Source organism: Salvelinus namaycush, chromosome 3, assembly GCF_016432855.1.
Source record: "Salvelinus namaycush isolate Seneca chromosome 3, SaNama_1.0, whole genome shotgun sequence".
Classification (NCBI taxonomy): Eukaryota; Metazoa; Chordata; class Actinopteri; order Salmoniformes; family Salmonidae; genus Salvelinus; species Salvelinus namaycush.
In genome coordinates, this window is record NC_052309.1 from 75,492,324 (window position 1) to 75,505,831 (window position 13,508).

At 45.1% G+C, this 13,508-nt stretch overlaps 2 protein-coding genes across 7 annotated transcripts; one reads left to right on the plus strand and one right to left on the minus strand.

Annotated features, from left to right (window-relative positions):
- Positions 1–11,311, plus strand: LOC120038656 (ubinuclein-2-like). Of its 5 annotated transcripts, none has more exons than XM_038984323.1 (17): positions 1–617; positions 992–1,123; positions 1,244–1,351; positions 2,025–2,153; positions 2,258–2,364; positions 2,544–3,009; positions 3,631–3,701; positions 3,831–3,960; positions 4,153–4,259; positions 4,390–4,500; positions 6,212–6,355; positions 6,648–6,698; positions 6,816–6,858; positions 6,984–8,111; positions 8,548–8,752; positions 10,415–10,483; positions 10,705–11,311. In XM_038984323.1, exons 1-17 carry the CDS (start codon positions 306–308, stop codon positions 10,749–10,751), a joined length of 3,360 nt encoding a protein of 1,119 aa, XP_038840251.1. In that variant the 5' UTR covers positions 1–305; the 3' UTR covers positions 10,752–11,311. The 5 variants fall into 5 exon arrangements, with proteins under 5 accessions (XP_038840251.1, XP_038840247.1, XP_038840272.1 ...); XM_038984319.1 differs by having other exon boundaries at positions 2,043–2,153; positions 10,684–11,311; XM_038984344.1 differs by having other exon boundaries at positions 2,043–2,153.
- A 186-nt stretch (positions 11,312–11,497) lies between these two features.
- Positions 11,498–13,508, minus strand: LOC120038688 (telomerase RNA component interacting RNase-like). 2 transcript variants are annotated; one of them, XM_038984354.1, is made up of 3 exons: positions 12,692–13,508; positions 12,266–12,343; positions 11,498–12,168 (listed from the first exon to the last, which is right to left on the minus strand). In XM_038984354.1, the coding sequence occupies exons 1-3, from the start codon at positions 12,962–12,964 to the stop codon at positions 12,064–12,066; spliced, it is 456 nt and encodes a 151-aa protein (XP_038840282.1). In that variant the 5' UTR covers positions 12,965–13,508; the 3' UTR covers positions 11,498–12,063. The 2 variants fall into 2 exon arrangements, 1 of the variants encoding a protein (XP_038840282.1); XR_005475173.1 differs by having other exon boundaries at positions 12,122–12,168; positions 12,266–12,411; positions 12,692–12,809.

Below are 13,508 nucleotides of genomic sequence, written 5' to 3' on the forward strand. Positions count from 1 at the left end.
TAATAATGGTCAAGATGGCTACTTCAGATGCCTACTTGCGGTAGCTACCGAACAATTTAATGTAAACAACTAAAACTATTCTTCCTCGTGATTTAAAGACCCCGGAGCTAACCTGGGAAGTTCAGAAGATAAAACTGTGTGGTTTAAGGCATTTTATTACCTGACATAGTTTACCATCTAGCTAGCTAACGTTAGTTGTCGAACATTCCCAATTTTAGATAGCAAGCTACAGTAACGTTAGTTCAGTGACGTCTCGTCCTCCCTTGTGTGTTTGTACCGAGGGGCTCTGTGACGGTCAGCATCAAATGGCCGAACCGAGAAAAGTACCGTTTGTCACAATCTCTTCCTTTAACAACAATGCACCGCCTTCGGATTCAAAGAAACGCCGCCGGGAAGATGAGGCCGAAATCAGTTTGGGGGAAGATGGAGGGGGTGGAAGTGCAGCAACCAGGCCAGGAGGTGGTACTGGTGCTAGTCCATTCGGTATCGTGAAAGCCGGTGACGGGGATTCAGCGGAAACAAAACGTGTAACAGTGCGCTTGAACCTCTCCTTGCCCGAACCCAGCGAACGGGGATCTGCTGAATTCAACTACAGTGAACTTGTTCAATCTACTCAGGTAAAGACGTGAAATCAGTCAAGGCTACAAGTGATAACAGCAGGCTGGGCCGGTGAACGCGTAGGCAGCTTGAAGTGTAAGCTCTCGAGGCTATGGTGCTGTTGTCAACAAGAGCGATGTTGGCCAACGGTAGCTACAGTATTCTTAGATATGATGTAAGCATGCCAACTTAATGTAGGCTATAATATTCATCTAATTTTGATATGAATGTTTATGTTACCGTTATATAAATCATATAATATGGTAATGACACATCTAGTTCCCATCTTGCTGGAGGTACAACTTTTAAGATGACATTTTAAGCTACTAAGAATCCACTGTTGAACCCATTTTACCTACTCTTATTTCCTGACATGCCTGATTGTCTCTTGAAGGTGAAGAAGCCTTCTGCTCCAGGACCTCCTAAAGACCTGATGCCAGCCCTGGACCCCAACGACCCCTTTGCAGACAACGAGAAGGAGAGAAGAGAAGTAGAGTCGCTCGCCAAGAAATTTGAGAGCAAATATGTAGGTCCCTTTACTTTGTGGGGAAACAAATAGGTCTACACATAGATCAAATAGATTGAATTAGTTTAATTTGCGTTGTATATTTTCACCTAGTCAACTGTAGTTGTTTGTTTCCTCTAGTCACAGGCCAATACAGGGAAAAAGAAGCGTAAGGACAGGGTGCAGGATCTCATCGACATTGGTTTTGGCTACGATGAGACTGACCCATTCATTGATAACTCTGAGGCTGTAAGTACCCTCTGTCTGCTCATATACTGCAGAATCCTTCCTTTGTGAACAGACTTAAGACTCATGTAAACAAGCATCAACATATGCTTTAACATATTTGCACTTTACCCCTAGCCTCTGTATCATAGATCCTTTTTCATTAACACATTGCGTTCCTCTCTCCCATACTTACTTATTAGTTTCTCTACTGTTTGTAACCCGTTATGCCATGGCATTGTTGAATAGTATTTCCTGATTGGCTTGAAGGGCATTCTAGAGCGTGCATTATTTCCCTATAATGCACGGCATATCAGCACGGTAGAATTCAATAGCTACAGTTCATTCTTACATGTTCTATCTTTGAGCTGCATTTGAAAGCAAAAGTTGAGTTGAGAACAGTATTGGCATTGTTGAATTTGATTTTTATAATAGCAAGCTGTTTGTTTGGTTACCAAGGCAACTACTGTAGCTACTATATCAAGTAAACTTGCTAGCTACTTCAGTGGATGCTGAACAAATTTCTAATTGTAAATTTGTTCAATTATAGCCATGGTATAAAAGGGAAAATCAACTCAGAAAATAATGCAACTCCATGGAAGGTTAGTTCATCTCCACTAGCGTGTAGTCGAACACACCTTCCATGTTGTTTATTATTTTCCAGAGAATACATAGCCCCTTGTTGATTATCCCTTAGCTACTTTCTTCCCCTCAGTATGATGAGCTGGTGCCAGCCTCCCTCAACACTAAGCTGGGAGGGTTCTACATCAACACTGGCACCCTGCAGTTCAGAGCAGCCTCTGAGTCAGAGGGAGAGGACTTCAAGGTGGGTTACACACACCTTTTCAATATATGAACAAATGTTATTCAGTGTTAAACTCTATTTCTATATCATGTGACAAGCTCAGTTTTTGTTCCTCCTGTCTGTAGAAGTTGAAAGATGGTGAGGAGCGTGTGATAAAGAAGCGAATGAAAAAGCAAGATGGCAGTAACATGGATGAGAAAAAGCCCAGGAAGATCAGGATGCCAAAGCAGGGGTGAGCAATGTTCTACATCTGTTGTGCCACTTCTGAAGTTAACTGATGTATAAGCTCATATGATGTATGAACTTATTGCCCGACTTTGACTTGAGCCGTGTGCTTCATAGTTATGCTATATGTCTATGGCTTGTAACAAGCTCCATGTAGCAACTCAACGGTCCTATGTTATCTTTCAGAGCGTCTGGCCTGAATGTCCACCGGCCAGAGAAGAAGAAAAGGAAGAAGTTGATGAAGGACTCTCTGAATCTGGCCGCCATGCTCCGCCGCTTCACGCGGGAGAAGGAGGAGAACCGCAAGAAGAACCCGGGCCTGCCCCGTGGCCAGCACAATGCCAACAGTGCCCTGCTCAATGCACACCCTAAACCCAGCGACATCAGCATGGCCGATCTGGCCAACGACCCTGCCATGATGTCACTGCTGGGCTCAGCCAATAACAACGACATGCTGCAGGACATGATGGGCGACCTAGACTTTGGGCTGCTGGACTCTCCTCAGCCCTCCAGCCCTGCGCAGGGGGAGAACGGTGCTCCGGGTAGGGTCCAGGGTAGGGTCCAGGGGGCACAAGGAAGTCTCCTGCCCCCTCCTCCTCTGCCTAATGGACTGTCTGCCCCTCTCAGTAAGCGCATTGAGGACCTCAGAGTGGTAAGTGACTGACATCTTCAATCAAATTCAGTTGCAGATATATTTCATATTTAGAGATATTTTAGGTCTTCAGTCAGTTTCTTTATTTGATTTGTAGGGTCTAAAGGCCCTCGCTGCTCGTTGAAAACGTTCAAGCACATTACATGGAATGCATAGATTTCTTTTCTTTAAAAACGAAAAGTGATTGTCACCATTCTGATATTTCCTTCCATAAAGAGACCGGAGTAACACATGCATTCTCTCAGGGGCACAAGTAGGAGTGAGAAGTAGAGTTTGCTGTGGGAACAAGAGAGCAGTGATGTTCTTTGAGGGAGATGATGAGGGGAAAAGAAGTGCCAACTCTCTCTGACAGAACGGTGAGGGTAAAGGGAAGGGGCAAGAGGGGAATATCAGGAAGAGGAGTGGAGGCAGGGAGGAGAGGAGGCCGCGAGCGAGCGAGAGGTACTGTAATGAAGGAAGTAAAAAAAAAAGAAGAAAAAAAAGGCTTAGACGACAAGGTGAGGCTTAGAGGAGTGAAAGGGCAGGCGATTGATTGATTTGCATTACATTTCAGTGTCCTTTTGAGCATACTATATTTTGTTTTAGAGAATCCCTGAAGTTGAATTATTCTCCAACAAACAGGCTTCTCATCAGTTTGATCAAGAGGGCAGGAAAAAGTTCTTCACGCTGGACATGAACAACATCCTACTGGAGTGAGTCTCTGCTCTGAGCTCTTTACAACAGTACAAACCCTCTTTCCTCCCCTTTCCTCCCCATCTCTCTGTATGTGTTAGTCAGTGTTTATCTCAATGTCTAACCCTCTTCCTCTGTGTGTTGGTCAGTATTGAGTTGCAGGTCCAGGAGCAGCCGGCAGCAGTGCGCTCTTCAGTCTACTCCCATCTCGAGGCCTTTGTGCCCTGCAACAAGGAGGCTCTGCTCAAACGCCTAAAGAAACTCAGCCTCAATATCCAGGTATGTGTGTATGCACTAAAATGTTTGACATTTTATGTGTATGTTTGTGTGTGCACATAATCTGCCTGTTCTTCTCTTCTATCTAATCTACAGTCTAATCTAACAATCTACAGATTGTTTGTTAACGGAGTGTGTGGCGTGAGTGTCATCTGGTGTGCGTGATTGTAACCTTTTCCATCTTTTGTCATCCAGGATGACCGTCTGCGTGCTCCGCTACTGAAGCTGAAGCTAGCTGTGTGCAGCGTGATGCCAGAGCAGATCGCCAGATACAACATGGACTGCATCGCCAAAGTGGCCAAGTAAGGCCTTCTCTGGCTCCTTCTCCTGCATTCTGTTCACCTCTTATTTCCTCTCATACCTCCTCTTTTGTCCCTTGTTGTCTATTTTTCCACTCCTCGTCAATATTCTCGCTGGGTTGTGTATTTACAGGCAGCAGTCAGAAGAGGGGGAAAAGAACGGGTCAGAAGAGGACGATGAGGAGAAGCCTGGGAAGAGAGTGATGGGACCTCGCAAGAAGTTTGTCTGGGATGAGAAGCTCAGGTGAGCTCTCATTCGTGAATTTAACGTCATACAATTATGTTATAGGTGTTTTGGTTTAGTGTAGTGATGGGACGTTCGACTCCTTTTACTGACTCCGATCTTTTCGACTCGTTCAGTCAAATGAATGAATCTTTCGACTCATTTTGTTCATTTGAGTCAATAACGCCCAAAGCATGCAGGACCCCGGCGAACGATAACTAAAACTAGAAATAGTCATAATTCTACAAGCCTCTCGTTCATAGGTCGTTCACCATAATGGGCTTATTGGAGATGTCATTTGTGACAGACTTGTATAATGGTGCTTTAAACAATGTATATTTGTTGATTGCTAGGTATACAAATACGATTTATTTCTTGCTACATTTTAAACAAAGTCTAGTTGTGACCGCAACCGGACTAGATTTTTTTAAAAATATTTAAAAAAAATCACCTTTTATTTAACCGGGTAGGCCAGTTGAGAACAAGTTCTCATTTACAACTGCGACCTGGCAAAGATAAAGCAAAGCAATGCGACACAAACAACAACACAGAGTTATACATTGAATAAACAAACATGCAGTCAATAATACAATAGAAAAAGTCTATGTACAGTGTGTGCAAATGAGGTAGGATAAGGGAGGTAAGGCAATAAATAGGCCATAGTGGCGAAATAATTACAATACAGCAATTACACACTGGAGTGATAGATGTGCAGAAGATGAGTGTGCAAGTAGAGATACTGGGGTGCAAAGGAGCAAAATAGATCAAATAAATAACAGTATGGGGGATGAGGTAGTTGGATGGGCTAATTACAGATGGGCTATGTACAGGTGCAGTGATCTGTGAGCTGCTCTGACAGCTGGTGCTTAAAGCTAGTGAGGGAGATATGAGTCTCCAGCTTCAGTGATTTTTTTGCAGTTCGTTCCAGTCATTGGCAGCAGAGAACTGGAAGGATAGGCGGCCAAAGTAGGAATTGGCTTAGGGGGTGACCAGTGAAATATACCTGCTGGAGCGCGTGCTACGGGTGGGTGCTGCTATGGTGACCAGTGAGCTGAGATAAGACGGGGCTTTACCTAGCAAAGACTTATAGATAACCTGGAGCCAGTGGGTTTGGCGACAAATATGTAACGAGGGCCAGCCAACGAGAGCATACAGGTTGCAGTGGTGGGTAGTATATGGGGCTTTGGTGGCAACTTATGGCACTGTGATAGACTGCATCCAATTTGCTGAGTAGAGTATTGGAGGCTATTTTGTAAATGCAAACGCATTGTGAACGACTCTTGGCAGAATGCATTGCTTGATTGGCGTGAGGGTGATAAGCACAATATCGTTCGCAGTTCACGACGATTTCAGTTTGTTGAGCAGAAGCCACGTATCTTTTGGTTCTACAAAGCTGTGTCCATCATAGCATTCATTCTTGCACCATGCAATAATTTGTCTTTTTTCTTTTCTATGCTGCCTGCAGCATGATCTATTTTACCTGCGCTCATATGACGAACAGTTGTTGGTCGGAGCACATCTCCGGAGTGACAGAGGGAGTGCGTATTAATCCTGCTGTAGAATTAAATGCAGCCAGTAAGTCAAATGAACGACTAAAATGAACGAGTCACTCAGAAAAGCGAATCATGACTCTCGAGTCAGTAAGAAGAGTTGTCCAAAAAGAACGAATCATTCGCCAACAGTGGAGCTGAAATTGTAATGCATAGTTGGTGGAATGTGTGTTTGTCTGTAGGATATTGCTCTGTAACCTGGTGAGGGTGAAGCTGGGCTGCTATGAGCTGGAGGGCCAGAGCTCCCAGTCTCCAGAGGACTATCTCAAGGCCTTCATGGAGACTGAGGTGAAACCACTGTGGCCCAAGGGCTGGATGCAGGGCAGGTCAGTGTGTGCGTTTGCATAAAAGTATACAATTTGACCATTTAACCTAGTTTGCATTTCACCACACCACATGGGGTGGCAGGTAGCCTAGTGGTTAGAGCTTTGGGCCAGTAACCAAAAGGTTGCTGGATCAAATCCATGAGCTGACAAGGTAAAAATCTGTCATTCTTCCCCTGAACAAGACAGTTAACCCACTGTTCCCTGGTAGGCCGTCATTGTAAATAAGAATTTGACTGACTTGCCTAGTCAAATAAAGGTTGAAAAAATCTCTCCACGTTCCTCTCCTCCTCAGGATGCTATTCAAAGAGAGTCTCATGGTTCATTGTCACCTCACTGGCAATCCGTGAGTCATTACTTTGATATACTCTGCTTATTTTAAAAATCACTATATTTAAGTGAAGGTTAACACTGGTGTTCTTAATTATGCACTCTTATTCCTTTTGATTTCACTGTTATCCAGAGCCAAGAAAAAGATGGTTCCTACTCCCAAGTCTAAACCCAAGGTTAGTGTTTTGCAGTCTGATGCACTGCTTGCATGCTTGACATTTCAATACCATTGTTGTTTGAATAGTTTTAGATCACACTAATTGTTTGCTCTTTCTATCTCCTATGTTGTTTGGTGATCCAGGAGGGTAGTTGGGTCCAGAGATCCACCCCCTCAGTTGGTGCGACCCCCTCCCCTGCAGCCCCGGTGGCCTGCCGGCCCTCCCAGTCCCCCACTGAGACCATCTGTCTGCTGGACTCCCTGGATGAAGAGCTGACCGCCCCCGCCTTGGACTCCATCTCCCAGGCCCTGGCCCTCCTCAGCAATGCAGCCAAGGGCCTGGTCCAAGGGGACAGTCCCCCCTCCCCTGATAGGCCCAAGACTGCCCCGTCCTCCCTCCATGCCTCACCTCTCCTCCAGAAGCACAAGAAGAGCACCATCAACACACCCAGCTCCAACACACCTCTCTACGTCTCTACCTCCTCCTCCCCCTCTCTCTCTCGGCCTCCCACCGTCTCCCCTTCTCTGTCCTCAGCGAGGAGCGAGGGGTTGGGGTCGATGAAGGGTGGAGGTGCTCTGGCTCAGGCTCACAGACAATCAGTGCAGAGCACTCAGAGGCTTGCTGGGACGGGACTGAGTAAAGCCAACGCTCCCGGCTCTCACTCCCAGCCTAAGCCGCGGCCGCCCCCCAATCAGAAGGGCTTTGGCAGCAATAATACTAAAGCCAACAGCGGTGACACCCCCCTCTCCTCCCCTTCTCCCTCCTTCTCCCACTCTCTCTCAGGAGCCCAAGCTCAGCAGCAGTCCAACTTCATCACCCCCATGCAGGCCACTCTCACCAAGTCCTCCCACAGCAGCACCTCACCCATCATCAAACTCACCCCTCGCCTCCCCAACCCCTTAACGCACACCACCTTCTCCTCACCCTCCACCAATCCCAGGCCTCAGGCAGCTTCCAGTATGCACCAGTACTCCTCCAAAAGCCCAGCAGGGTTCCGCCCACCTTTCTCATGTGCTCCGGGAGGGCCAGCCAAACTGGTCCAGGGCAGCTACACCCCTCCAGGAGGGCAGAAGACCCCCTCTCAGATCATCAGCAGCAGCGCCAACACCAGCCTTACCAACACCTCATCCATCAGCAAGCATTCGGGATCCAGTCCCTCCCCTACCACAGCCTCGGCCAATCAGCGACAAAGGCCGGCAGGTGGAACCATTCAGGGGGCTAAGCCTATTAAATCTGTATCCACACAGTCTGTCTCTTCTCAGTTGCCACAGGTAAGTGAGAAATAAGAGATGGTAGCTGGGTGGGACAAGGTTATGGTGCAGCATATGTTCAAAATTAGTTTGTCTACTGTGGTTTGTGTTGTCTGTGTATTTATGTATTTTATCTGTTGGTCTGGGTCTATATTTCTAATTAAAAATGGGGTGGTTCAAGCCCTGAATGCTGAAAGCCGTGGTGTATCAGACCGTATACCACGAGAATGACAAAACATGTATTTTTACTGCTCTAATTACGTTGGTAACCAGTTTTATAATAGCAATAAAGGCACCTCAGGGGGTTATGGTATATTGCCAATATACCACGGCTAAGGGCTGTGTCCAGGCACTCCACAGTGCGTTGTGCTTAAGAACAGCCTTTAGCTGTGGATTATTGGCCATATACCACACCCCCTCGGGCCTTATTGCTTAATTATATGCCTTTGTTCTCCAGGTGTCCTCAGCCAGCAGCAGTCTTCTTGGCTCTGCTCCGTCTCTCCCACTGGGCTTTGGGATGTTGGGGGGGCTGGTTCCTGTGTCCCTGCCCTTTCAGTTTCCTTCACTCTTAAACCTGCCCCCATTAGGGGGCACAGCTGGCTCCAGCACCGGGGCCAGCGGCTCCTCAGCCAGCAACAGCTCAGCATTCTCCCTGACCCAGAGTGAGTGACAGCCAGTCCACAGAAACATGAAAAAACTAAAATGTACAGTGATTTCGGGAAGTATTCAGACCCCTTCACTCTTTCCACATTTTGTTACATTACAGCCTTAATCTACACACGCATACATACAAATGTATTAAAAATTAAAAACGAACTTCTTTACATAAGTATTCAGACCCTTTGCTATAAGACTGGAAATTGATCTCAGGTGCATCCTGTTTGCATTGATCATCCTTGAGATGTTTCTGCAATTTGATTGGAGCCCACCTGTGGTAAATTCAATTGATTGGACATAATTTGGAAAGGCACCTACCTGTCTATATAAGGTCCCACAGTTGGCAGTGCATGTCAGAGCCAAAACCAAGCCATGAGGTCGAAGGAATTGTCCATAGATTGTTTTGAGGCACAGATCTGGGGAAGGCTACCAAAAAATGTCTGCAGCATTGAAGGTCCCCAAGAACACAGTGGCCTCCATCATTCTTAAATGTAAGAAGTTTGGAACCACCAAGACTCTTCCTAGAGCTGGCCGCCCAGCCAAACTGAGCAATCGGGGGAGAAGGGCCTTGGTCAGGGAGGTGACCAAGAATCCGATGGTCACTCTGACAGAGCTCCAGAGTTGCTTTGTGGAGATGGATGAACCTTCCAGAAGGACAACCATCTCTGCAGCACTCCACCAATCAGGCTTCTATGGTAGAGTGCCCAGACGGAAGCCACTCTTCAGTAAAAGGCACAACAGCCCACTTGGAGTTTGCCAAAAGGCACCTAAAGAACTCTTTGGCCTGAATGTCAAGTGTCACATCTGGAGAACCAGGCACCACTCATCACCTGGCCAATACTATCCCTATGGGGAATCATGGTCGTGGCAGCATCTTGCTGTGGGGATGTTTTTCAGCGGCAGGGACTGGGAGACTAGTCAGGATCAAGGGAAAGATGAACGGTGCAAAGTACAGAGAGATCCTTAATGAAAACCTTCTCCAGAGCGCTCAGGACCTGTGACTGTAGCGTCATACCCAAGAAGACTCGAAGCTGTAATCGCTAGCAAAGGATCTTCAACAAAATATTGAGTAACGGGTCTGAATACTTATTTAAATGTGAAGTTTCAAGTTTTTTTGCAAACATTTCTAAAAACCTGTTTTTGCTTTATCATAAGTTATTGTGTGTAGATTGATGGGAGGGGGTGATTTAATCAATTTTAGAATAAGGCTGTAACGTAGCAAAAGTTGAATGTAGAACAGCTGATCGAGATGGGGTTGCTTTAGTCTAGTCTGTGTGTATGTTGATGTCTGGGTATATGTATAGTTTGTTTTTGTGTATTTTATGTTGTTGGACCATTGTGTTAAATCCCCATGCTGTGTCTGGAAGCCTGCAATGTTTTTCTCCCTTGTCTGACATTCTCCCATATTGTTTCTTTGATTTATTCCTCATTTCTCCCCTTATCCCTCTGTGCCTCTTCTTTAAAATGTTATTCTTCCATTGATCTCCTGTGCTCTTACATCCATTTACTATTTGACCTGGCTCATCTCTTTTCCTTTCAACCTGTTTCTTCTGTCTTGCTTCCCATTCTTGTTTCGTCTACACTGCCTTTCCTATCTCACCATGCCCTTGACCTACACTCTCCTGTGTGTCTCCTCCTCCCTCCCATATCCTCCTGTCTCTCCTCAGATCTGTTAAAGAGTCTCCAGTCAGGGTCTCAGGTTGCTCTGCCTCCTCACTTACAGCTCGCTTTCTCAGGTAAAATCTGCCCTTCCCTGTGACCCCGCTCTCTCCTCTCAGCCCGCTGTCACTTCAAGTCTTTTTTTTCTCTTCTTGGGGAGATCTTCCCTGTCTGTCCCTCCGTAGTCTCTGTGCATGCCTGTCGCTTTCGTCATGTCAGTGGTTGTCATTTGTGTTATGTTTAAATATTTGTTTTTGTTTCCTATCAATATTTCAAGAACTCTACTCTTCCTGTCCAGATGTCAATCAAACCCAAGGAGGGGATGTGAAGAGGAAGTCTCTTTGACCACGCCTGTTTGGAACACTGAGGACATCCACTATGATATGACAGCTATCAGGACAAATCAGGAACTAGGACGACTTTGAATGAATGACTAACAGAAACTGCCCAAACACAGGATGGGGATGAAATGGGGAATTGGACCCTCTCGATAATCTTCCGGCTGTTACTTATTTTTTAAACAGCAATTTGATAATTGTTTAAATATTGTAAAATGGAAGGCTTAATGACAAGTTTGTTTTTGTCAATGTTTACAGAACAGACCTTTATCACTGTGGTCAGGGAGGGAGAATCAATGAGAGGTCTACTTGTTGGTGTGTGTGTGTGCACTATTCTTTAGCGTCAGTGTGCAACACTCCCTCTCTGATACCTGGGTTAGTGTGTCTATTTGGTGCTTCTTTTTCAATGTAATTATCTAGACCTGTAAGAAATGATACTAAATGCGAACGTTGTTGAATTTGTTTAGGGATCGGAGCTGTATTTTTTTGCTGTACATAACTCCACCAAATTCAATAAAACAAGCCATGATCTATGCAGGATTATAACAAAATGGTATATTGGTGACTTTATGGTCATCAGCATGGGTAATTCTGTTCCCTCATGTCTTGTGCCTTCACGAAGTGCTACACTCCATAACTTATAAAAATAGAAAACAAGCCAATAACATCCACATAGTGAAAAGTTAGTCTATCAGCTCTTAAAATCCACAAATGGTCAGCATTGCAAAGAAACACTTTACCATGCTACCTGGAGTCTGATTAATCAAAAGTTTATTTGTCGGGTAACAATCTAACTGGAGACACTACCTGACGGTTGCTTATCCAAAGCACCCCAAATGGTCAAACACAAGGCTGCACAACTTTCTGTGCCTCCACCAGACTGAGGTTGAAACAACAGAGGTTCTTTAGGGTTTTGGGTCCAGACAAAGCCAACACACCCAAGGCACAACACACTGTTCAAAGGGCGGTGCTTATTTCAACTTTGATTTAGCTGACATCAAATGCCATATCTCAAACTCAGAAAATGACTCGACTTAATCAAGGAGCTACAATCCTGACAGTATAACCCTTAAATAATCAAGCAGGACCAGTAATGTACTCCAATACAATCCCAAAAGCCTTAACTCCACATCAAAATGCTATTGCCCCATACAGCACACAAGCTGACATTCATTTAAACCCAAAAAGAAAACAGGAAAAACAAGATTAAACATTAAAATAGGTGATCGCTTCTACAGCTGTAAAGAGTCTGGCAGTATGCAGAAGGTTTGATGGCTGTCCCAATCCCTGTTGGTTTCTTTCTAAAGGTCCTCTAGAGTCTATTTGACCAGAGGCCTGGTTTTGTCATCATCGCCACACTGGTGGGCTTTATACTTTTTCACCTCTGCCATGTATTTTGTCCAGGCATCCCCCTTGCCCTCCACCTGGAAAACAGAATAAATAATTAGACAATGGTTTAGAAAAGTGGTATTTCATGAAGACGTTATGACAAAACTATCAGGCAAAAAATATTTCTTGAACCTCAGGGTCCACTTTCTGTATCTTCGCAACCATGCCAGTCTTGAGGGCCAATTTAGAGCCACCTCTGCGCTTCCCCACCTGGGTTAGGGGATAGAAGACTGAAACCGTTATACGAGCCCTTGCGGGTGGACTGCCAATGATGGAGACTACACAAGACGAGAGAACAAAGAAAAAGCCTATGTTATCACCGGAAACATTCCTGAAGTCGAGTAGCTAATGAATGCTTTCCATTGTCTAGACTTGATGTGGATCTCAGGTTACTTGTTGGTGACATTGCAGTGCACCTCTTCACGTGTGAATGTATCCCTCTATGGTGATGTAACTATACACTAACGAGCTGTGTGTGGTGGATATTTTTTGTGTGTAATTTGTTAATTGAGACATTGCCATTGGCTACAATCTCTAGCTAACAGCCAAACCCCTTACAAAGCTGGTCACACTTGGAGTCTTCTTTTCCTGTGTCGATTGTCCTTCGTCAGCAGTACTTTTATCACCGCATCCTTGGTCCATTTCTTTTTTCATTTTTTCTTCCTCCATTTTTTTCTTGAACATCTCCATAAAGCTTCCATCATTAGCAAATGAATTGGCCGCCGCTGCTTTGCTGACTCCCGGTGCAGGACTGGCTGGCGACCCCGGGCTGTTACTGCTCGAATCGCTGCTGTTTTGATGTCTTCTGTTGTATCCACGCTTCGGATCCATGTTAGCTTTTTTTTTGACGTAGAAGGGCTCAGTTCCTTTAGGCCTTTCTGCAACTAGTGGTGTGCTCTCTGGCCGTTTTGTGTCAATAACGCAAACTAAAGCCGGCTAGCTAATTGACAAAAAAAATGCTATCGGTGACAAGACTCCACCCGAACCCCAAACTAAGCAACAAACTTCGAGGCAAAGTAGCTAGCATACGAAGCCGTCTAATTAAACACGTGGAAATCCATAAATTAATCGGAGCGACACTTGTCCGTCTCCCAGCGAGCTAGCACAGGTCCTCACGGCGAAAAAAAACGCAGGCTTGTTGTTGGTGGCTAGCTAACGTTAGCGTTGTATCTAGCTAGTTATTCGAAAAATGTAAACCAGCTAGTGACCAAACAATTGTGTCATGAGTAGCTAAACTATTGCAAAACACAAATTAACCACATTAGATATATATAATAATATATTTTTTCAAACGACTCTCAAAGTGAAGTATATTACTGATATATTGGCTACATTTGTCCAGATGTGGTTTTCTTTCACTCGTTATCGGCCATGT